The 26,474-nt window shown below is 39.1% G+C and overlaps 1 protein-coding gene across 9 annotated transcripts in view; it reads right to left on the bottom strand.

Moving 5' to 3' along the window:
- Window positions 1-26,474, bottom strand: part of CAMTA1 (calmodulin binding transcription activator 1) — an 865,798-nt gene that overhangs the window by 506,149 nt on the left and 333,175 nt on the right. For all 9 annotated transcript variants that reach the window (XM_030537782.1, XM_030537785.1, XM_030537786.1 and 6 more), the window contains exon 4: window positions 22,129-22,264. In XM_030537782.1, the coding sequence (XP_030393642.1) occupies window positions 22,129-22,264 (136 nt within the window). The remainder of the gene's footprint in view (window positions 1-22,128; window positions 22,265-26,474) is intronic.

Below are 26,474 nucleotides of genomic sequence, written 5' to 3'. Positions count from 1 at the left end.
CCAGTCATGGAACCATGGACACCTACTAAAAGATTGCACATGGGATGGAGGAAAAGGGCCATGACTGGGATCAGCAGCACTGCTGCATTAAGGAAACTAACAGCAGCAGACACACCACAAGGCCAGGGAGGCCTATGGTTGATCTAGTGTGAGCCACCCCCCAGTTGCTTTACAACGAGCTGCATGCCAGACTTGGTAGAGACCCCACTAGAACCCAACACAGCTCCATGGACACCTTCCAAGTTTGCATTGTATTGTTTTTATTACTTCACAACGGATACTGCAGAATGCCTAACACTACTCAAAGCACATATTACTTACAATAAAATAGGACCACAGAACTCAGAGATTCAGTGAAAAACACAGTATAATAATTACAAATGTGCAGTAAGCACTGCAAAGTTCTTAGGGCCATTAAAAGACAGTGTGATATTAATAAATGTACTCCAAGCACTACACAACTTCTAACATGCCCAGAACCTAAGGGCCAGATAGACCACAGTCAAGCATAGCACATTACTGTGGCTGACCATTAAAATCCTCTTCCCAGGTCTCCCTCAGTCGCACAGCTCCATGTTGAGCTCTTTTTTTGGTCCTTGGGTGTGACTGTTCAAACTCAGCTGACAGCTGCTCCACCCCTGCCCTCCACCTGACAACAATTTTTCCCCCTTTGTCTCACAAATATTATGCAGGACACAACAAGCAGCTCTAACCACTGGGCTCATTTTTCTCACTGAGATCTAATTTAGTGAGGAAGTATCCCAGATCAGCCGGTTACATCTATTCTCCTTTCCAGAAATTGATGACACTTTGTAGTTATTGGTCACACAAGTTAAAACATCCTGAAGACAAACAACTAGCACAACAAACACTTGTGCAACAAATCCTCCTGCGTGAACCTGGCAACAGAACAGATATCGTATTTTCACCAGAAAAGATTACTGAATGTTTTCTGACATATCAGGCCTTAACAAGCTTCTCCTCTACATCAACTTACAGGAATTACTACTTCAAATCATTATTGGAGAGGATGCCAAGCAACAGGATGAAATTAAGAAACAAATTAGGCTGAGCAGCAGGAAAGGTTTCCTGATGGCGAGATCTATTAGACTGTGGAATTACCTCCCACCAGAAGTAGTGGTAGCTCAGTCAGTTGGGACATTTAAAATTAGGCTGAATAAAACATTGCACAACATGCTTCAGGGAGTACGTGCACGTTGGCCGGGGAGATGGGATTAGATACACTGACAGTTCTTCCATCTCTAACTTCCATGATGGTATGAAAACACCCTCTTCCCATACTTACTTCTCACCTGTGCAAATTCTCCCTCAGGCCACTGCAATAAAACAACATTAAGACGTTTCTTCTCTAGGTCCTATTATGCTATCCCCACTAGCCCACAGCCACTTGATAAATGATTTACACTGGATGTTTCTGTTCTGCATTCATTTCATCCTGGAGACCTTGTAAGCCAAAGAACTGTTCTAAAAGCCCTAGCTTTGCCTGTATTAAAGGATACAACTTGCATTAGCTCCCAATCCAGTATGATGTGGACATGAACAGCAGTACTAAAAACAGGCTACTGGGGAGAAAAACATGGCCCGCAGCTAGCTTGTAGCCAAAAGAAAATAACTTTGCTGAAACCTGAACATTTTATGCATGTTCTTTTGTAAATGCACAAAACTTACCAAACATCTGCTTCACACATTTCCCGATACAAAGCTGCTTTATATTCTGCCAGAAAGCTGCCCCAGCTCTAGTAGGATGTCTTGTGACAGCTTCAGGAGCTGCAAGCCCCCTGGCCTTATAGATCTAAAGAATACAAGACCTAAGCCATCTGAATATAATCACTATATTACCTCTATAGCCATTCCTATTACAGCGAAAACACACACAATATGTTTGCTACCTCACAAAGCTCTCCTGTTTTAAAAATAAAAGTAAAGGTCCTTTGGGAGATCCAAAGGACAGGAGCACTGGAGGGTTGTTCAGACAAAGGCATGCCATTTTCTGATTCAAGAGAAAAGCTATATTAGTAAACTACAGTGCTCAGTATACCTATTTCTCAATGCAACCACAAATAGCACATTTTAAAGCTAAACTTCCTAGTAAATAACTTGTAAAGCTAGCTGGAAAACCCCTGTATAATGGAAGACAGAAGCTTAATGTGAGACCCACAATTAATCTTAAGAACAAGATTTCTAGCTCTAAGGGCCCAACATATTCTAAATACTTTGCATCTCTGTCATCCTGGGACATCACACTGTGAGGAGATAGAAGCCAAAAGACAATGCGCCAATATCATTTGACAATTTAACCAAACAACTCTTCAGCACTTTGCACTTTTAAATTAATCTTCCTGGATATGTTTCAAAGTGCAGGAATACTGAAAAATGTAAGAGCAAACAATACCTCTCCCCCATGAAGTTAAAGCTGATCAAATTCTATTAACATAAGAACATAAGCAAGTCCATACTGAGTCAGACCAGTGGCCATTGCCAAATGCATCAGAGGGAATGAACAGAACAGGGCAAATATCCAGTGATATCCAGCAAATATCCTGTTGTCCAGTCCCAGCTTCTGGCAAACAGAGGCTAGGGACACTTCAGAGCATGCTTCTGCATCCCGGCCCATGCTGGCTAATAGCCATTGATGGACCTATCCTCCATGAACTTATCTAGTTCTTTTTTGAATCCTGTTATAGTCTTGGCCTTCACAACATCCTCTGGCAACAAGTTCCACCGGTTGATCGTGCATTGTGGGCAGAAGTACTTCCTTTCATTTCTTTTAAAAATGCTCTCTATTACTGCCATTAGGTGATCCCTGATTCTTCTGTTATGTGAAGGGGCAAATAACGCTTCCCTATTCACTTTCTTCACACCATTCAGGATTTTACAGACTTCTTATCATATCCCCCCCACTCCTTAGTCCCCTCTTTTCCAGTCTGAAAAGTCCAAGTCTTTTAATCTCTCTTCATGTGGCAGCTGTTTCATACCCTTAATAATTTGTGGTTGCCCTTCTCTGTACCTTTTCCAGTTCTAATATACCTTTTTTGAGTTGGGATGACCAGAACTGCATGCATTATTCAAGGTGCAGGCATACCAGGGATTTGTAAAGTAGCATTCTAGCCCACGGGATACTTGGCTAGATGCACCATTGGTCTGACTCAGTATGGCCATTCTTCTATTCTTAAGCTGAACACAACAGGAGAGGTAAGCTTAGAGTTTCAGCTTTAGCTCTGAATTTCTCATTTTGTTTTGTTTTAAATTAAAGATTAAACGAAAAAATGGCACACATTTCATTTTAGCTAAACGCATTTCCCTTTTGCTCTTTATGATAAGCCAAGTTCAATGGTCCATTTGTACCTTTCTCACCACTTCTGGCTCAAGATGGTGGATCAGCTATAAGAAGTTCAGTGCCATTAAGGGGTCAAAATCCTATGAGATAGAATCTGAACCTGAAACCCAGACGTAAATTCTAAATCTAACCTAGATCCTGACAATATTTCCCTGTACTATCTTTGATTTTCACAGCTGACTTTTTAAAAGGGGCGTGGGAGGCTGAGAAGAAGAGAACAGCTTTGCCTGTTGGTGAAGTGCACAATTTAAGAATTCTTCACACTGGAATTGTTTGTGTTAATTTGCATTCATAGCCCAATGGTTCTCTCCAAGTGGTTTCAATGCCTAATGAGAGCACAGTCCAACAAGAACCATCATGTAGTAATAAAAGACTGAGTCAGCACTCTTACAATAGCCCGGAAAGTCAAAGTCAAATCCATTCTGCAGCTGTACAATACCTAAATTGTATACCAGCTAACTATTGTTGGATTTGGGGAGGGATTTTTGCACTCCTGTCAGTGGAAAATCAACAAACTGAATTAAGTTTTGAATCCTTGTGCTCCCCAAAATTTACTCCACGATTGAGACATTGTGCCCCAGAGTCCAGCCTAGAACATATGAATTCATTACAACCTCAGTTTGTGACTCTGCCCTCATTAAAAACAACAAGCAGATTTACAGCAACCTACCAGTTAAAAATGTGTTTGTTCCCACAAGGCTTCTTATGTGTTCTTACAACAAAGGTTAACTCAGTCAATGAAGGCAGCTGAGCAACACATCAGCACACTCAGACCATGATTGCAGACACACAAGGGCCTAGCAATAACGGCATTTCCACACAAAATTCAAGCTATCATATTGTCTCTGCTCCTCTAATGAGAATAATTTCAGCTTCACAGATCCATCACAGTAACTTTCTTTACTATTACAATTCATAATTAATCTTCACAGTCTATTATAAATCATTCAAAATGTGTTTACTGCTCCACCGGTATTAAGGATGATATCCTGAATGGTCTAGTCAATGCAGAAATATACACTATTTAATTGAGAAGGAAGTCTTTGCAACTATATAGGATTCCAATGTTCCTGTCCTTTGACCACAGTTCCAAATCTAAATAGAGTCCAGACACATCCCAAACACTTGTTCAGTGAAATATAAGCCACCAGAAATATTATCAATCAGGTAAATACTAAGGGTAGATATCTTAAAGTGATGAGAATCATACACAATGGTGGAGGTTAAGCACTGTTTATTAACCCATCCACTAAAATCTTAATCTATATACTTAAATCTTCAGTGTAGCTACATAGACCATATTTTTAGTGCATGAACAGTATTAAACCTTTGTAACTCAATGACATAAATGTGCATGTGTTTACATCATACTTATTAGGTCTATAAAAATAACTTGCATGTGTGTCATGGAAATACAACAAATTGTAAAAAAGCACAGAGAAAAGCATAAGCTTTTTTTTTTTTTTTAAATTTTAAGAAACATAAGTCAAACTTAATGCACCCCATTGATCACTGGTAAAGGGCACCACTCCCTGGACTGTCACAGCTACGTTTGGGGAAATTATTTAAAAAGTGAATAGGTAGTAAAGCAGATAGCACTGAATTTAACAGATTTCTTAGCATTCATGAGCCAAAAATTTGCTAAAGCTTTATAAACAAAGATAATGAGTTGTATAATTTATGCAAATTAACTAAAGCGGATGCATCTTCTAGAAATAACAAAGTGCAATATTTATTTGATGCGCTTTTTGGAGTAAAACATGTAATTGGAATTTTTACCCAGCAGGTTCCTACTCTTTTGTTTATTAATAGTTTCATTATAGAACACCAAACACAGAAGGAAAAAACTGTTGCATTTACTGATCTTCTGTTTCTCTAAATATAATTTTTTTTTAAGCTGAAATCTGGGAATTCATTCACAACTGAATCCACAAGTAAAAAAAATTAGATATTGCTAGATAAGTTACTTAAATTGACAATGTTCATACTGCATATATATAAAATGTTTATGGATCTCGGGTGTTTAAAATCATCCACAGATCTATACTAACACTTATTGTTTAAATTTCATCATAAAAATCCTTAAGTGGTTACACAACATTTTTCTCCATATTCTTTCCAGACAGGTTACTGGCACATAACCTGGAACAGCAAAGGATCCTGGGTTTTTTGTTTGGTTGGTTGGTTTTGTTCTTTTTTTATTCTCAGCAATGAGAATAATTTTATCAAAAGGTATGCATTTTTTTTTAAATTGTCACTATACTCAGATGTATTAAATGGTCATAGCAGCAATCAAACATGATAGTGATTAACATTATTGTATTAACATTAAAAATGTAAGGAAAGGTCATTAAGCACAATAAATTAACGAAGTTTCTTGAAATACTCTGTCACACACTTTTTGCTGCTTAAATTTTTCCAAACAGCTATTAGCCTACCATACTATTTATCCTTCACTAAAATTCAAAACACAAACATTTTGAAATAAAACATACCAATATAAAAATTCCGATTCTTAATCTTGTTTCATAAACCTTTGTGCATCATAATACGTTGTTGATACAATGAAATAAATTGCTTTGAAAAAAGAACCTCTGCTCTGTTTTAGTTTCAAAAGTTTTCCTATATCAGGAATAGATTAAGCCAGAGTAAAAATTCTTTAACCCACTAACTCGTGCAAAAACCAACAGCTAGATTAAAGCGTCTAAAAGAAAGAACAGAGGGTAATGTACTGAATTTATTTCATCTCACCTCCCTTAATCATGTAAAAACAAAATAAAAAAATGTTCTACATTCTGGTTTGTGTCCAACACAATGTGCGAACTAATTGAGTGTAAAAAACGTTGCTTTGCATTATATCAGCTGAAGTAAGTTTAACAATTGTTCTTTCTACCCTGGAGCTCTCTTTTATTTCTGGTTTTGTTATAACTCAGTCCATTCACAATATGTCATTGGAAGCACTATTTGCAAAAGGAACTATAAGAAACAGATTCTTTATTTCTTCATGAATTCATTTTCATTTCCCTCCTTCTAAAGCTCCTTCCATTTACCAAGTGATTCCATCTGGAAGCCTCAAAGTAACAATTTTATAGACTAAGTTGCTATCCATAAACAAAACAAACTTTTGTCAGGTAGCCAGTTAGTATAAACTGGGTATTGCCTTTTTATAGGAGACTGAATAAAATGGGATGTAAACGCTATACTGCAATGTCTTACATTTCCAGTGAACATTCACTAATCTGTTTTAGAAAACAGTTTAAAAGCTCATCTCAACTACGGTGCTCTACACTGAAAAGCTAACACTTAGGTATGAATTCCTCAGTAGCATGGGGTCCCAGTTCAGTAAAGCACTTAAGCATATACTTGACTTTAAGAATACAAATGATCCTATCATTTTTTTTTTAGAAAAACACTTAATCATAGGCTTAAAGTTAAGCACGTACTTAAGTCCCAGTTAAGTCAATAGCATTTAAGAATGTGTGCAACGGCTTTGCTGAACAGAGACAGATCACACACATACTTAAAATTCAGCATGCACTTAAGTCCTCTGCTAAATCAGGAGAACTTATTGAGAAAGCCAGCCTAGGCTTCAGAATGACAGAAATGATACAATCCTCTATTTTTTTTTTTTAATACCCATGCAAAACAAGCATCATGCCACAAAGACCCTAACATACCAGTCCCTGCAGATTCATGCTAGGGAGAGAAATTCTGTGAATACTGGCTGTGCCCAGGCTGTAACTCGCTCTTCTGGACCAAAAATGTCTGAAGACTGATGCGTTAATGTCTTGACATTCAGTGCTGCCTGCTATCTATTTTCTCCTCATACTCCAGTGACTAAAAATAACAACTCTGATAACCCAGTGCATCTGGGGTATATAGATGCCATAAGCTCTACATCAGTATTCCAAAAGATACAAGTTTGTGAGAAATGTCCAATTTCATATATAAGTTCTACTTGGAGATTTTGTAGAGAAGACCCTGATTTCTGGTTAGGGCAGACCAGAATATTTCTAAGGAAAGTAAATAATAATTTAGATTATTGCTAAATTATCTTTGTCCAGTGTGTATTTTGTCAGCACATTGAACATTATACAGCAATATACTGGTAAGAAGGTGCATTTCAGTCTGCGCTACCCGGAAACAAAACAAAGGATTTAAGATGTCACGCAAATATCAATAAACAAATATCGAATCCCCGTACGTTGTATTGTTAACATACAAACAAGGAGCCTGTGGATTTCTTCATTTCCTTTTTAAAAAACATAACAGTGGATTCACTTAGTCTGATTCTGACTCACTCACACTTGTGCAAAGGAGGAAGAACTCCACTGAAGTCCTCAGAGTTAAACAACATAAAGCCAGTGTAGGCGGAATCTGAATCAAGCCCAGTATGTTGTTGCATCCATCTCTTTGGGAAGAAGACTTTGCTAAGTTCTCAGCCACATGCAATAGCATATTTGCCAGCATTCTTCTTAAAGTGTTACCAAAGTGATGTTTAGCTACAGCAGGAAAAGCTGGCTTTCCTATGATGTAGCACTGTTTAATGTTATGCACTTTTGGTCAAAGTGCATTAAAAAACAAAAACAAAAACAAGACAAAAAAATCTCTAGAGTTTAAAATAACTAACTAGAAATTCTACCTAACAAAGTGTAGTTTACACATCTTTGTCACCAACCTTTCCCACAATAATTTGCTCAAATTAAAAACCTAGTAACAGTTTGCATACTGTTCTTCTTTGGGCTTTTACTCAGAGGACCCCAGTGGATTTAATAACCATCATAGGTCCCATCCAAGAAAACAAAGTAAATACCTTTAAGATTCCCACTAAAAGATCATATGCATACAAAAAACATTCTGATCTCTACAGGATCTTAGGCTCTGAAACACCCAGCTATTAAGAAAGCTTTTTATTGTTAAAAAGTTATAAACTGTAAAACAAGCTATCATAACTAAAGGATTAGGCATGTTATATATTTGCTGAAGGATTTAAAAAAAAAAAGACCTTTCATGTGTATAGTGTGTTAGGAAAAACTGTCAGAAAGCACAACCATTCGCTGTGAATTTATGTTACTATAAGTGAATACATTAGGATCCCAATGTAGAAGAGGAATTATTGATGTGTTTGTTCCCTTCAGAACTGATTCTCAGGAGTCTCATTCCAGATTTAATAATAATCCATATTCTCCTTCAGAAACTGTAAACTAGCTCTTTGATTTCCCTCACACTGCCATAGAGATATGAATCATTAAGATGCTGTAATGACCATAAGTTCAGTATATCAAACACCACCTAGAATATTTAATCAAATAAATTCCAAATAATCAATTCATGAAGAATCAACATTTTTACACATTTGTAATAAGCATCTACCTGTCAAATCCCTCACTGAAGATGGGTGTAAATTATAGCAGCAAAAATTAAAGTAACAGGCACCAGTTTTCTTCCACTATCACGTAAATACTTAAACATGCAGAAATAATGTGTCCTCTTCACTATAACTATTCCATGGGGATTTTATTAAATTCAGTGTGTCCAAGTGCCTTTCAAAAGACTCTATGGTTAATAAATGCCCTTGCTACAGACTTTCCCATTCCCAAGTTACACTTGCTATTTTAATCCACTTTCCATTTTGCTCTGTTCTAGCTAGTCTGTACTGCTTGTTATTTGTTACGGGCTGACAAGGTTCTCAGCCCTAAACAGAACACAACTGATAGCGCAGTCCCTGCGCCGGTCACAGGGGTGCATCTCTTCGTCAAGGACACCAGACAGGCCATCCCCACGCAGCAGAGAGGCAGTGGATAGGACATCTCACGGCCACTGGGCAGAGATGTGAAAATGCCAGGATAGTGCAGGAAGGCTGTCTTTGAATCTCAGTTTGCTGTCACATTGTAACCTTTTCCTGCCCCTCCACGTATCAGTGTGTGGGAGGTGTTTTTTTGCCTCTCATTGACTGGCCTCAGTTCAAACCTTCTCTACGCTTTTCAGAGCAATCTTGCCTTTATGGCTGCCTGGCTCCCTCCTCTTCCCCACTACCCCCCCACACAACCGCCCCACTGCCTCCCCGTAGTTGAAGTATATTGAGCTTCCAGGATCCTGAAGGTCTGACCAATTGTCTTGTTGGCGGGGGATCAGGAAGGAATTTTTCTCCATTGGGTCAAACTGGCAGAGATGTGGTAGGTTTTCACCTTTGTTGCAGCGTTAGGTGGGCACAGTTACATTAAAGGAGAAAGAACGGAAGTTTAAATGTTACAAGATAGTAAATATTGGAATGTTCAGATTGCCGCAACTCGCACTGGTCTCCATGCAGATAATGGCTCAAAAAGGCCTGGGATTGTGCCTGAAAGGAGAAGGGGAGACCTGAAATTTTCCAAGACCAAGGCCTCCCTTGGTACCGTTTAATCTCCTTACGGGGTGGAGGGAAAGGAGTGGGAGAGGATTCAGAAGTGAGCTGGGTTCTAGGGACAGGCTGAAGAGGCCCTACCCCAAACTTCTAGTTAAATGGTGGGAACCTTGTAACTCTGCATTGGACCCAGGTAAGAGCCTGGTATGTGAGAAGGGCATTGGCACGCCTCCCAGTTGATAAATTAAAGTTGCAGCCTGCTTCTTAAAATCCATCCCTGTGTCTGTCTTTCATTCCTGCATATCTTGATCCTTCCCAAACCAAACTCAAATGCTAACATATGCGTGCATTAACACACTCTTCAGTCCTGTTTATCTCTTCAAGAGGAGTAGCTGACATGGCAGAGGAGCAAGCACGCTTTGCGATGGAGGGGGCTCTGTGATCAGTTCACTACAGCCCTAAAATACTACATTGTGACAGAAATTAGAATCACAAGAACAAACTGCAAAGACATAGCTAGGGAAAAGCTACTTCCCCCACTATGAATCAAAGCTGGCTGCAACCACCCCATCTCAGTCAAGTTCGGAGGATATGCAAAGGAAAAAATCAGATGAAAGTTAAGCCAACAGAAGTAGAAAAATAAAAGGAGATTAAAAAAAAACACCTAATAGCAACCGCCCAGAATAAGTTCATGCAAAACCTATCACTCCTTTGGGGTAGAGTTTGAATGTTTTTTGTTTGCAACACTGTGCATGTGTGGGTAGGCACGTGTGTGTGCACATTAGTATCAGACGTCTTTCACCTTCAGCTCCATTTTCTGCTCCAAGCTGCTCCTCCGCTATTCTCCTGGAATGCATTAAGCAGCCTGACTAAACAACGTGATCCTAATTAGTTGGCAGACTACATAGCGCACCTCTGACGGTGAGTAAAACGCATGTAAACTAAAGTGAACTGGATCAGACTATCCTAGAAATAGTTCTTGAGATTAGCATTGCTTGAATATTTCATCTTAGAAGGTGCTCCCCCCTCCAGGAATAATTTAGCAATAAATTGTACTGACAATAGCAGTGAACTGAAAGATGTAAAAACAATCGATAGTTTAAGACTGAGTGAAGGACTGTTTTACACACTGCAGAAAAAGCCCATTTGTTCACTTACTAAGAGAAAAAGGTGGTTTGTTCTTAATAATAAAGGATGCTAGTGTCAGCAGCGTGATACAGCCCATGTAATGTATATGCTGCATGTTTGGACCCAAATGCTAAAGCAGTCTTTTGTGAATGTTGACACTGATGTTTCAGAGTTTGTATAGAACTTGAATACTCTAAAATTTCCATACATGTCCTTGTGGGCTAATCTGTAATAATGTTAAGGGACTGTTATGATAATAATTAAATACAAGTTCTGCATACAAAATTGGAATTCTGCAGCTCTCTCTCCACAAGGGAGTTTCTTGCTTAATAAAACTCAAATCAAGTTTTAAAAAAGGAAAATCACAAAATTTAACATATTGTAATATATGAAAACACATCCTGGGTGGATAATGGTCCACTCTCTATATATGTATGGTCCCAACAAATCTCAAACTAGCAAGATCAAACTTGGTTGATACTTTGATGGGAAACCCCCAGTAAGCACGAGGTGCTGCTGAAAGCAACCTTGGCAATTCAGTAGTGGCACCCTTCTCTCTGTCAGCCTGGCCTTTTGGGGCACCCCAAAGCTGGGATATCTTTCATGTTACACTGAATTTCTGAACTATGACAATAAAAAATCCCATTGAACTTTTTGTAAGATTTGGGGGTCAATACCATTCCCTTGGCAAAATTTCAGCTTGGGTAATTACGCTCTGCTTTCTTACATACTCATCCCTCCCCAGTAGTTTCAACTGAATTTAGTGTTGTTCTTTTATTGTTCTAAACATCTGTATAGCATAGTTGTAAACTGTTAAACAGCTGCTCCCATCAACCCAGAGGTGGCTGCATTTCAGTAGTGGGTAAAATGATTACTATATATCCCTTGCCTACTTCACAAGTACATTGTTCAGCTAATTAATTACTGGAAAGTGTTTTGAGAGCTCAGATGAAGAGAGCTAGTGGAATGCAAAAAAATATTAGTAGCAAACTCCTGCTACACAGAGTTAGCATTTTGTTCCAGAGCCATAACTTCCATGGCACTTCAGATACCTATATGTGTACACAGACATAAGTGATTTAAGGACAGGAGAAAGTATTCATTCCCAATTACATTTGGAATCAGGAGGGGACATGAGGTTAATATACTGACTAATCATCTTTGCAGACCTGGGTTCAAACTGGCTAAGGTCACAAATAAAAATGCATTTGGTTGGTTTCCCCAAGTCCCCAGTGGGCTATTAGAAAGTTCACTACTCAGTAAGACCCATTCAAGTGACTTTGTGAGCTCAGAAAAAACTCTGGCAATTCCAGGGTTTCTATTTCTTTTTCCTTGTCAGTTTCTCCACTGACTCTACTTACATTCTTTTGGGTCTCATAATTTTAAAACAAAGGGAAGCTTGCTCCCTTTGGCAAGTGTCTAAGTTATCCCTTCTAGTTTCCAATAATCCTGTTAATCAGAGGTACCAGAATGGAAAGTAGCCTCACAGCATAATACAAGCAAATGGTCTCAAAGTAGATTTTCAACTTCTGCTACTGTTTAATGTTATTATTGTGTCCTGGACTTCAGCACGGCTCCATCACCAGTTATCTAACAGATGTGCATCATCGAAAGATCAAGCCCTGGAGAAGTATCTGCCTAGGGCCAGGATTTCCACTGAGATTCAGAAATGCAAGAATTGTTCTCTTTTGGATGCTGTAGTACTCACTACATTTCCAGTATCTCTCTCATCTCTCATTTTCCCCATTCTTTCCTCCCTTTGCCCTTGATCCTATTAGCAGATTAAAAGACAGAAGAATTCCCAATTATTAGGAGACCACTTCCTGAATTACTATGATCATATGACCTCATTCATTTTAGCAACATTTTACTATGCATTCAGGTGTATATGCAATTTATAGACAGCAAGAGAGATTCATGCACAAGGAAAGGCAGATACATTAACTGAACCAACCATCTGTAAATTTAGAGCAGTGTCAGTCGGGAAATATGCTATTGCTATTTCAACACACCACTTACTATAATTTATTAGTTAAATTTTTTAATTATGTGAATTGATTAGTAACATATCACCAGGGATCCTAACTAAATTAGAAATTAAAGAAGGACTATGGATTTGGATCTTGAAAAGAGATATTTAGGGAAAGACCAAGTGAACTTCTCACTGTTGGTTTACCCAGAATTTTCTAGAGGATAGTGCACCAGTTTAACCAAGAAAGTAACTGGAGGAAACAGTGACCAATGATGATAACCTGGACAACTTTTTGATTAGGAAACTCATGGAATTATTCACCATCACCCTGACATACAAGAGAAGAAATTAAGCAAGTTTTGTTATATTTTCTAGCTTTACTGAAGTTGCTTTACCTGTATCCTCTATATGCACCAAATTCTCCTCTAGTGTGTTAATCAACACCCTGAAAATAAGTAATTGATCTAAACTCATTTCAAAAGATTTTTTCTTCAACCAAAAGCTAAAATGAGCACAGCACAAAGCATGCTGAGGGCATTCAAGAAGTAATTCATAATAAAAATACACTAAATATAAAACCCTTTTTGAGAATTTGCCTGGTCAGTAATTTCATTGCCAATTTTGTTTCTCCTTTTTGCCTATTAACTGCCATTTTCAAAACTTAACTTGGATCCTACCAATGTTCTTGGCTGGCTTCTTTGTAAGTATTTTTCCATCAGCAAGAAGTATGATACCTATTTATCTTCTGACTGCAAGCAGACCTGAAATGATCTGGCCGTGCCACAAGGCAGACAGTTATTTCATGCCCTGTTAATTCCTAATGTGGTAACTACAATATCATCCCAACTTTAGAAGGAGCTTTTTAAAATCTGTTATCTAAGTGTCCAAGTAAAGAACATCTCATTCTAATTGGAATGAGATCACAAACGTAAGACCACAACTCCATACCTCAAACAACAAAAGATGTTGTGAGTTAAACTAGTAATTATTCAAGAACTTTAGACAATATTTAATTTTCTGTGGGTAACATTTAGAAGTCACAAAAATGACGACGAACTTTGTCTACAATTCAGACTGAAGGTTGTTACTGGGGTTTAAGATTGTGAGCCAAATGACCTAGCAGGCAGCAGCAAGACATCGTCCTACAAGAGATTCGTTAAGGAGTGAGTCAGGCTGTTTTCAGTGCTTGGGCTGGATGATGTGGGCCTGGGATTATCCCGGAGGTGAGGCATTTCCCAAAGCCACTAGAAGATACAGGACACATCACTTGCAAGCAGAGGGGTTGCAACTGATTTTACAGTCCTTTGGAATGAAGGTGCTTTTCCAACTACAGGATGAGTATAGAGTCATGCCCCTGCCATAAAAGAGAGGGAAGGAGAGGGATTGGATAAAATGGGTAGTAATCATCCTCCTTACTTAGGGTGGCTACATTTTTTTTTTTTTTGGCTACCACATTGGGAAAATATGAACAGCCCTTGCCAAAAATCAGGCAGGCTTGGGAGCCTCAAAGACTCACAAAACTGAGGCCATCTAATGGAAAAATTATAGCAATATTGATACTTAATTCTACCCACTTAATAGAGAAGATATTCCCTCCATTTATCAGGGAATACAACCATAGCACCATATATAATAATGCTGTAAGCTGCATAGATCCAACATTTAAATATTCAGCCCAGCATGCAAGAGCAGTGGAGAAGGCTAATAGACTTGTATAAAGATAGGTATCGCCTATGAGTAAGGACCTTGTTCTATATCTTTATTAAAGAACTGATTAGATCACATCTGCAGTAGTACAAGGTCTAGATTTAGTCAGCCTAGTAGAAAAAATGGTGGTAATTAAATTGGAGAGAGTTCAGTGCAGAGCAACAAAAATAAGCAAAAAAGGAGCAACTACGTTAGAAACACTGGCAAGATTTGAACCATTTTATCTTGAGAAAAAGTGTCCTGACAGAAATACTTAAAAATTGCTAAGGGTTATTAAAAATTAAGCATGGTAATCCATATGATGCTGCTTTACTGAGCAGAATTAAGGAGCACAGGAGGGAACATATATAAGAAGATCTTATAACCTATTCTGCCATGCATAGTCCGGTAGTACTTCAAAGCACATACAGCCCAGTGGCGTGTATCAAAGACACTCTGGGTGTGTAGCAGAGGGCTCAGGGGCCCCTGTAGCACTTCATCCCTTCCCACTGGGCTCCAGATGCTACACAGCTATAGGATGCGAGGTTTGCACCGGAGCGGGAGGCCAGGCGGACCAAATATATAGTGTTCCCCACAGGAGCGTCCCCAAGAAATAGACTGCAACCTGCTAAGCCCCTCTGCAGCCTCAGGTCCCTGGAGGAAGCAGAAGCAATCAGCGGGAATCCCTGTTGCCCCAAGAACTCAGCTAAGGGACACAATAAATGAGGAGGCACTGGGGTATCCCAATATATATAGCCCTCGGCTAATCCCTCAGGGTTGGGGCAGGACCCCTGGACTTTTGCCTGTTTCCTTCTCCACCATGGAATAATGCATGGGAATTTGTGTTCTCTCCTCACCCCACCACCACAGGGCCACCCAGAGGATTCTGGGGCCCTGGGGTCTTCGGCAGCAGGGGGCCTCCGCTTTGGTGGTAATTCAGTGGTGGGGGGGTCCCTCCATTTCTGGACCCGCCGCTGAAGTGCCCCAAAGACCTGGCTGCACTTCAGCGGTGGGTCCTTCTGCCCTGAAGCAGAAGGACCCCTCGCCAGCGAAGACCAGGAGTGGAAGAAGCTCCAGGGGCCCGGGCCCCATGAGAGTTTTCCGGGGCCCCCAGAGCGAGTGAAGGGCCCTGCTCCAGGGGCCCCAAAAAACTCTCAAGAACCTAGGGGAAATTGTCCCTCTTGCCCCCCACTCTGGGCAGCCCTGCACCACCAATGCCATAAAGGGATGATCTGGCCCAGTAAAAGCAGCCAGATTTCAGGCTAAGGAACTTCACAGAGGGACGGAGGATGGCAGAATGTGGACTGTAAAGAACTATTTTCAGGACATTCTATTTACCTGCACTGTGTTGGTACTCACACCAACAGGCACTACTCCAAAGTAAACATTACACTTAAGACAAAATCTAAACACCCGATGTATATACTAAGTAGTTATATCTACTGACAGACACTAGCCAGCTTCACATAACTTCCCCATTCATCTTAATCAAAGCCCTATGGACTCCAGAGCCACAGAATTTGGCCTTTTTTTAAGATCCCATGGAATTCAGCATTTCTGTTGTGGAATCCATCATTTTTTGTAGACAGGTGCCAAACGTTATATTTTCAGTCTCCCTGCTCTGCCTACTGCTCTCCAGCTTTCCCTACGAGTGTGAAATGCATAGCCCTTGCACCGCTTCATGGAAGTAGACAGCAGGGGGTCAGGGAGCCAGAACTGGAGTCCAGATTGCAGGCAGAGAGTGAGGGAACCAGAAGTGTAGGCTGGCAAGCTAGGAGCCTGGAGAACAGATCAACAGGCAAAATGCATGTAGTCAGGAGATGAGCTATCCCTTCCCATGGCACACATGAGGCAGTGTGGAGGAAGGCAACTGTCAGCCAAGTTGCCTAGAAACCACCCAGGAGCCACGGCCCAGGAAGTGAAAGTGGTCTAGCTGATGATCTGAGAAGGAAAAAAATCCATCCTCAAAAATAATCATTGATGACTATAGATAAGGCTGTTTGAGTTCCTGCTTGAGCATGAAAAGGAAACATACTGCATCAAAATACCTTGCACAAGACAAAACACTGTTTCACACATAAAATATGCCAAAACAGCCAGTTAATGAATTCCTACAACTAGCACTGTTTGATACAGAAGCAGACTTATTTGAAATTATTAATAGAGTTCAATATACAACTACATAAAGCATTACAATAGACTATTGGTATATCAAACGTAGAAAGAGCATCCTGCATCTGCTGGAAGCCCTAGATGAAATCTATTTAATCGTCTGAGCCATGTTATTTGCAATGACTTTTTTTTTTTTTAAACATTCAGGATTCCCAAAGTGAATCATGATTAAATGGTTGTAGACCTAAAGAGTCTTCTGTTTTAGTACAAAGTAGAGACCTAAACAACATCCAGCTCTGATTGTGCTGACTCCTTGGAGAAGAATTTTCATCCTTTATGGGTGAAGTTGCTCTTCATTACTGAAGGGATATGAAACTTTAGGAACTTGAAAGATTAATTTGATTCTGAATCTGAATCCTTCTCATTGCATCAGAAGTGGCTCATGGCACAAATAAAACTATCCCATCTCTGGCCATGCTGTGCATACCCCCTATGTTGTTAAATTCCTTCTCTGAGTATTGTTCTATGAAGAGATTATTTCAGTCAGATCTTTTGGCACATTCCTCCCGCTGCCCAATGGCATGATTGCCATGACCAATGCTCATGTTTCATTCTTAACACATGTCCAAATATTTCTATTCTCTTTTCTGGATAACTTTAAAGATAAAGGGTTACTGAACTATCTGATGGAACTTGGCCTTTGTTATTCATACAATCTAAGGTCAGAAGGGAGCATTGTGATCATTTGGTTTGATCTCCTGGATAGCATGGGGCAGAGAACTGCCCCAGCATAATTTCTAGAGCAGATCTTTAAGAAAGCATCCAAACTTGATTTTACAATTGTCATTGATGGAGAATCCACCATGACACTTGGTAAACTGTTAAAATAGTTAAATACTCTCACCATTAAAAAGGTATGCCTTATTTCCAAATAAATTCATTCCATGTAATGGCTAGTATTTTTCCAGTGCATTTGCTTTCTAAGGCTTTTAGATGTCTGTCTGTATCTTTATTGCCTGCTTTCACATCCATATGTTAAGATGGAAATAACATTTGAATTGAAGATTCGGTGATTGATCTTTAAGTTGCCGATTTTTGATAACCAAATCTTCTTTAAGCTGGTATGTCCCTCTGTCACCTTGCCAATTTGTGACATAATTTCTTTCTGGACATCCCCACTGGCTTGCATGTTACTGTCAACATATGTAAATTCACTCATTTCTTGTATTCCTTTGCCTTCTAAAGTAATGCTTGCGTAGGGAGTTGCTGGGCCTCTCTTTAGATTTGTTTTTTCCTTTTTTTTGCAATGCTGCAGTCTTTCAGTCTTCGCATGAGTTTAAAGAGCAACGTCAGCAGCAAATTCTAAATCTAGTATACTGTTGTTGATGCCTGTGTTATATCCATCTACACTTCTTCTCATAATGAAGTCAATGCCAATACCACCCAGTAGCAGTGCAAAAATGCATTTTTGTATGACACCAGTGTCTACGTTGAACCATACTCTCAAGTCCGCATTTACTTTAATTGTGAATGCTGCACCTTGATACAAAGCCATGGTTATATTATTTTTGTTTGCATGCCGCTTCAATATGTTCCTCAGTCAATCATGATGTAGGTTTTCAAATGATTTCTTAAAATCTATGAAGTTAATGATAAATTGTTTTTGCCATTCAATGTTCTCCTCCATTATTCATAGGGTGAAAATCTGGTCAACATATGGCCCTCTCAATTGAAATTTATCATGTTCTTCCTTTAACTCTGCCTCAATCACATCCTTTATTCTGCTTAAGAAGAAAACTTAACCTATCACTGAAAAGAGTGCAACATTGCACTAGTTGTAGCAATTGCTTTAGGTCACCTTTCTTTGGTATTTTGACTAGAATGCTATTTTCCTTTGTTCTGGAGGCTTTTCCTGCTCCCATATTTGTTGACGAGTTCAATGATTTCATTGATGGTCTCATTATTGCAAGCTTTCAGCACTTCCCTAGTGACTTGAGCTTCATCTGCAGCTTTTCCAAGTTTTAACATTTCCATTGAGTCTTTCACGTCTATGTTTGTGATGCGAAATGTTATGAAAACGTTTTGCCCAACTCTCATTGTGTTCTCTAACTGGAGGTGTCTCATTTCTTTGTCTAAGTCAGTGCTTTGTGTTGTACTGGTCTTTTTTGCAACTCCTGAAATTGCACCATCTGTCGCTCTTTTGTTCTGTTGCTGAAGTCTTTCCTTAGTCATCCCTCACAGACACTTCAGCTGACACAAACTTGCCAGTCAGGACTTTGTTGAGCTGATTAAGTGTTTTAGTCTCACCTCTTTCAGCAGCCTCTTGAGCATCTTTGACATTCCTCTCTTTATATTTCTTTTTGTCTCCTCACACACTGCCTTTCATCCTCTTGTATATAGATTTTTGCTGCTTCCTTTTTCTGGACACATTTTTGAAGAGCTTGCTTTGGCTAGTTTCCTTTCTTTCACATAGCTGCATGTGTCTTCACTTATCCAGACTTTAGGCATCCTTGTCTGAAACTAGCTACAGTTGTTGTGGAATCTAGGATATCAACGTACATAGATGGTCAGTCTAGTTCCTAGTCACTCAGTCTGGGAAATTCCAAATCACTTTATGGGTATCTTTGGATGGTAATAGTGTTCTGCCAATTATGAGCCCTTATGCCAAGCACATTTCTATCAGTCTTTCACCATTTTGATTTTGAGAACCAAGGCCATGCTTGCCCATTGCTTTGTTTACCTGATATGAAACTTGGAAAAACTTTCCCCTGCTCTTCCATCCACACTTATCAGCCCTCCAGACCCACAGCAGTGACCCCTGGCTCTGCCCTTATCCAAAGTGAGAGGCAAAGAGCTCATTCTGTTTAGCTTATCAAAAAGAAGATTGAGAGGTAACTGGATTACAATCTATAATTGGATAGAAAATACTGGCTGCTAAAGAGATCTTCAGTCTAGCAGAGAAAGGCAGAACAAGAACCAATGGTCAGAAGTGGAAGCAAGACAAATTCAAATTAAAAATAAGTTAAAGTAGAACCGTGAGGATCATTAACCATTAGAACAAAAGTAACAAGGGGATTGTCGAGTCCCAGCACTTGCTCTTTCCAAGTTAAGACTAGGGCTTTTCTGGAGGCTATTCTTTAGTCAAACAAATTATTGCACTCAGAACAGGTTACTGGGGTGACATTTAATGGCCCACGATGTAAAGGAGGTCAGAGTACATGACCTAAGGGTCCCTTCTGACCTTAAACTCTATGACTACTCAATAGCTGAAGTAGACTCTTTATTTTAAAAAATGGCTGAAGACAAATTGCTATCTATAGTCATGAGTGTCCTAATCAATGGTCACAGCTCTTTAGAAGGGCTTCATGGTGACTGTTTTTGGTAGTCTGCATTTTAATGTTCATTGCAATCAATTAAATCATGCCGTGAAAAACCTGAGCAAAGAGTTTACAGAATTTCTAGTATAGTAACTTTTCTTTGCTCATCATAATAAAAAATATTGGTATTCGACATTAAAATTACAGAGCAAAATTACATCTCTGGTGTAATATAACAAAACCCATTTTATGCTATTTTAAACATCATAAACTCAATAATGTGTATTGCAAAATGTAATAATAATAAAGTGCCTAGAAGAAACTTCAGTATGGTAGGGTAATCCATTGAACTCAAGTGGTCTTGTAAATTCAGTAAACAGTAAATTCTGCAACACAATACCAGATGAAGAAAAAATATCTGCGCTGACATTTTCCTTTAGCACATCATTCCTAAAGTACATCTCAAGGCTACAGTAAAACAGGAGAGGATAGTACACTAGGTTAGGCTGTAGTACCATCACTATGCTGATGATACTCAGCTGTATTTCTATTTCATCAGACACAGATGGTGCAATGTTTTTAAACTTTCCCAAATTCTGGCCTAGATTGGGATTTGGATGGCAGAAAACAGTCTGATGCTCAATCTGGATAAAAGAGAGATGGTGCTAGTTAGGGGCCCGCTTCAGCAAATTATTTAAGCATGTGCTTAACTTTACCCACATGAATACTCCCAATGACATCAACAGAATTACTGACATACCTGATGTTAAGCAAATGTTTAAGTGTCTTGCTGAATTTGGGGGCTCACTGGTATAACAATTAAAGGGAATGTTGCAGGTAATATACTGCCCATTTTTTTACTAAACTTTATCACTTCTAGATGGCCAGACAGCTGTAGTGGTCAAAAGTTCTTTTAGTTTGCACTTGGCAAAAAGATTGTGACCATTCCATGCCACGGTACTCTAGACCTTTGTCACTTTTGGATGCGGTTATTGTAATGCACTTGATTTGGACATCAATATAGATTTACCATTGTTATATGGGCCTAGAGACACTGATTATACACTGCCATCAAGTACAATAGGAGTTATAGCCACATAGCGGAGAGCAGCATTGGGTCTATTAGAACAGGAACATGGTATAAACTGAAAACAACCAAACAATCCCATCAATAAAGGTTATTTAAATATATTAATGACACTCATGAGGCCTCCATCAGGAATGATCTTTCTAGGAAAGGGATGTACACACATGCATGTGTGTGGGAGCGTGCCCCCGTCCACACACAATTCTCTAATCACTTTCCTAGAATGGAGTTTTCCTTGATGCGTGTTAAGCCCTTTCCTCATTTTGATCTTAAGCATGGGGTAAACCTGTCTTGTATTTTGAGGGGCTTAACGATGCAAAGCAAACCATGCGTAATAGAGGCTCAACTATTTGGGCAGCCAAGGTCACTTCCCCGTTTGGCAAAATTAGAAAATAAAATGAGATTTAAATAAATGCATCTTTTCTCCACTTTGCCATTCAGAATATTAATGCACTTGAATAGCCTTTCCTGATGCAAGGTTCAAGAGGCAACTGCTCCAAGGAGTCACTGTGTAGTACAAACATAGGTATTCTAGGAGAGAACTGATAAGCTACATCAGCATCAGGACTTTGAACAGCTCAGCAAAGAACAGCAGAACAATAAGAAGCACTTTCAAAACATGCCTTGAATTAGGGTCCAATCCTGCCTCTGCTGAAGTCAGTGTAGATTCCACTCCTGTTTCCATTAGGAGGAAGATCAAGTCCTTCGAGTAAAATCAGGTCAAGTTACAGTCACCAAGTAGTAAGTGCCTATTCATCATGCAGACGTGAAGGCACTGATGCTGACCCACTTCTAAGAGAGAGACGACTTGCAAATGATTAGCAACCCATGCCTGAGATGTTTGCATGCCTTTGTAATCAACTGCTATACAAAAGTGCACCTTGGAAAAACATTTTCCAACACTTCAATATCTTCAACAACACTCTGACTCCTTAACTATATTCTGATGAAGTGAAGCCACATTTAGATTTTACTAAAAAACTATAATACTGCTTTTAGGGGGAAAATAGGAATTCAGCAAATATACATATAGTATTTACAACTTTACATTAACAAGAGCAATTAATGGAAGCACTGCTCTTTCACTGCTCCTTCCCCTGAAAGGCAAACCCTTTGTTCTCCTACCTCCACTCCCTGGACCTTCAGTTTCATGTGATCCTCTCTGGTGGTTTTCCCATCTTTCCTCTTTTTCCAGCAATATCCATCTTTCCTGTATTTCACCTTCTTCCTGTTGTACAGTATCATAGAACCATTCTGTGGTCTGAAAACAAGAAATGGATGAATTTCGTAAAGAAACACACTAGAAAAATTTATGATGAAAGATATTTAGACCGCAAAGTCTCTACAGAAAAGCAATATCCTACATTTGGCTTAACATAATTTTTCACCTTTGATTGCTACTCACCAGATTAACTATGTTTTATGGTCTGCAAAAATTTACTTGGGATTTTGTACCTAGTGAATTAAATGTGTCAATGATAGTTATAAAAAAATAACCTGTTAGTACTATCCACTGTCTGACCATGATATATTACCAGTAGGCTGAGCTATGCTCTAAAAATAGGAGAAAAAGAAGGTGAAAGAAAAAGGATACTGGTTATTTTATGGTACACAGTCTCATCTAGTTTTAAAGGAACTTCCACCACATCTTTTAATCCGTCAACCAGGATTAGGTAATAAGAAGGTTTAACAGCAGTTGAATGAATATGTTAGCAAAAAATAAATAGAAAAGGCATTCATTTATATCAGAATACATGGTATTCATTGCATGCACTTTAGATCAATGTTAGACCTAAAATAGCTCTTTCATTTGTGTTCATCATCTTAACTTCAAAGCTACCTGAACACATTTTCCACTTAGGACTCATCTATAGAAGTTTTGGGATATCAATAGGTAACCGTAACTATTTGTCCAATATACAGTAGTTAATATCTTTTTGGTACACTACAATATTTTATTGAAATGTTTCATCATATGCTAAACTGATATAGCAGAAATGCCATTTTTCCGTAACAAAAAAAAATCACTAAAAAGACACCATGCATCACATGCAGACATCAGTAATGTAGATGGTTGCAAAAATTTACAGTGGTACATTAGTCACAGTAATTTGGCTTGGAACACCAAGAACAGAAAGAAATACAACAACATTAGCAGCGGCAGCAGCAATAAACAACTTTCATAGAAAAGCTTTCGCCAGCGACATTTGATAAAGTAAAACTCCTGAACTTGTATAAACAAAACAAATTAACATACAGAAACCGCTGAGGAAAAATTGTCACAATATACTTCACACCAATTTCTACAGAATTCAATTTTAAAAAACATTTTTCTGTCTGGGCACATGTATTTTCAGAAGGAGCAAAGAATTATTTGGAACTAACAAATGCTACTAAACATTTTCAGTGCCAGCAGAGTTTCAATATAGCTCCCAGCCATGAAAGCTCTTTAAACAAGCCAAATTAAGTGGTCTGTTTTATACAATATTGGCTTGTGATTTCAAAGCCACACCAGAAGTGAAAAAAGCAATACTTAGACCGGCTGGAAAAATTTCGTCCCCTCTCCCCCCACTTTTATGCTTCACACATAGCCATTGCAACAAGCTAAACAGAAGAATATCATCTTATTCAGATTGTCACACTCCAGTTTCTGTAAAAATGCAGAGTGCCACTGTTTGAAAGTGGTTACATGTAACAGTATTTTATTACATAGGAATAATGCAGTAACAGAACAGTAATTGTTGTAAATAGGGTTAATAATAATTCACACCAACACTGGACTAAATACTCAATTAAGTTCAAGGCATCATTATGCACCATATGGTATTGACATGTTTCTTCTGAGCCTTACCCCAGCTGAAATGACCTAGACTAAGCTAATACCCTCGTCTTTATTGTACGTCAAAACAAAGAGCATAAACAGTGGGGAGAGACTGTGACAAAACAACACACCTGTTCTCTGCTTCTGCACCTGGCCCTCGCCTTCATGTAGATAAGTAAAGCCACGTTCAGTCTGAAATATTACCTAATCTGCCTCCCGTCTCTTTCCCTAAATAACGCCCCGCAAAGTATACAGAATCATACCCACCATATGGAACACAACTAACAGACAAGAAACTACTTCAAATTTCTTTCACCATGAAGATGAACCTACCATATCCAAGCAACCCGACTGAATTCTATTTATAAATATAGAGACAAGACTCCCTAGAAGCCAAGTTCCCTGTCACTTTTAAGCCAAACAATAATTTCACCATATTGGCATTTGTTCTGTGACACCTAAATACACTAACCAAATTCTACCACCACCTCGTTTGCAAAAAAGGAGTGGGGAACATGACTTTGTGCCTTGTATTGGGCCAAGCTACTGTGAGCACCTGAAACAAAGGATCATGTACAGCCTCCGTGCACAATTCTCTAAATGCAAAGTTGCTAAGAACTGAGGTGGCTGTTCCAGAGTCTGGGCTATGAATAATTAATACTATGCAAACCTATACTTCTCTAACGTGCTACTCAGACGGGCTGGAGCATCGAGATGAGCATCTCCAATTTCTCTGATATTTTTCTTTGTTTGCTTGGGCTTTTATTAACATTTTAACACACATCTTGGTAGCACCTAAAGGCCTCATCCAGGTAGATGCCAAAACACAAGTTACAGTCCCAGCCCCAAAGAGCTTCTAGTCTGACTAGCACGTGGTCATGAAATGTTTCCATAGCAACTTTGTTGTACACCTGCATTACTCTTTGTTAATATTTATACTTGGATAGCACCCAGAGGCTACAATTAGCCCCAGTACAAACATACATGAAGTTTCTGTCCAAAAGAGTTCAAACCCTAAGAAAACCAGTAACACAAAGGGCAGGAGAAGAGATGGTTATAGTTTCAGGTCTACATGTACAATTCCTAAGTGCTAGCTATTCTTATCTGCCCCAAGACATCATTCATTAGCTGATTTTAAGCATCTCAGCGGAGATGAGTCTCGAGGAGAGGTTTGAAGGAGAAGAAAGCAAGGAGACTTATGCATCAGTTCAGGGAGGATGTTCCATGCAGACAGGACAGAATGGAAGGAGGTGCAGAGAGAGTAACACAATAAAGTGACAAGAAGGAATAAGTAAAAAGAGGCAGATTTGTGAATGGCCGCAAAGGTGAAAACAAGAAACTCGAATGTGATGCAGTGAAACAGTTAGACCCAGTGGAAGGGTTCAAAGAGGTAGTGATATGGTCAGAGCAGTGGAAAAGGAAGGCAATCCACAGAGCTGTCTCTTGTATGGACTAGAGAGTGGGAATAGGGAAGCCAGGGAGGAGGTTTCAGTTATCAAGATCAGAGGGGGGAAGGCCTGGATGAGAATTTTGGTGGTCTGGATAGGAGGAAAAGGGTGAACCTTAGACATTTGTACTGATTTTGTATCCTGTGTTTACAGTGCATGAATACATGATTTTACATTTAAAATACAAAAATATTAATTGTATTCTTAACAAAAGATACCTGAGTGCTTTCCAAGGCCAATGAAACAGCAAAGAAATATAAAAGAAAGGAGCCCGATGATCACTTAGCCACTACTATAATACCACCAGCTGGCAGTTACACAGCCCTTTTCATCTGACCATCTCCTAGCATTCTTCATATATGCCATAGGGCTATTTTCATACCTACAATATTTTTTCACCATCAGCTTTCTAGCAAAGTGTCTCAGGCATCTTGTAATAAGATCTCAACTGAGCAGAATAATGTCAAACGCCTTACGCTCCTTCCTGCTAATCTTACTGTGCAGCAGGATAACTGCTACCTGTTTCCACTCCTAAGAATCTGAGCCAGAGCTGGATGTCACCAGGAAGCTTTCACCTCGACTATCTCTCAGCTGAAGGGCTTTATGAACATTTTGATATAATCCAATTATAATTAACTGGATTAAATCTGGCATCATTCTCAAGACCAAATCTACCACTCTTTGAGTGGACCAAAACTAGGGATTCTTAAAGTTGCTTCCATGCTCTATTGCTACACAACCTGAAAAATTAAGCTTTTAGCGTCAGTGAAACTACAGTCTTGATTTGACAGAGCTGCAGACAGTGCTGGGTTAATTCAGTAAAGATATTACATATGTTGTTAGTATTTATTCTACACAGCTCTAGTCTTTTCACCTGTCAACTCAAACTCTCTTCAAAACCTCAAAGACTGGTGTTTGTCATACCCGCTGAAGTATGCCTCATGGCTCACAAATCACCACCTTTTTAGGGCAGGTGGCGAAGAAAGTGGGGATGGGGCAGCTCCACTCATTTCTGGAGTCCATAAAACTCCTCAGTCCTGATCAGCTCGGTTTCAGCACTTAGATACTATGGTGAAATAGGAAAACCTATGCAAGACAGATTTAGATTAGGATATTGCATGGAGATGGTATCAATACCTTTGACTGATGATTTACTTCTAGTGATAGATGTATCAGAAACCACTGAGACACCTTTTGACCTT

Source organism: Gopherus evgoodei, chromosome 18 (genome assembly GCF_007399415.2).
Source record: "Gopherus evgoodei ecotype Sinaloan lineage chromosome 18, rGopEvg1_v1.p, whole genome shotgun sequence".
NCBI lineage: Eukaryota > Metazoa > Chordata > Testudines > Testudinidae > Gopherus > Gopherus evgoodei.
The sequence above is the reverse complement of the archived record's forward strand: the minus strand, read 5'-3'. Positions and strand labels throughout refer to the sequence as shown.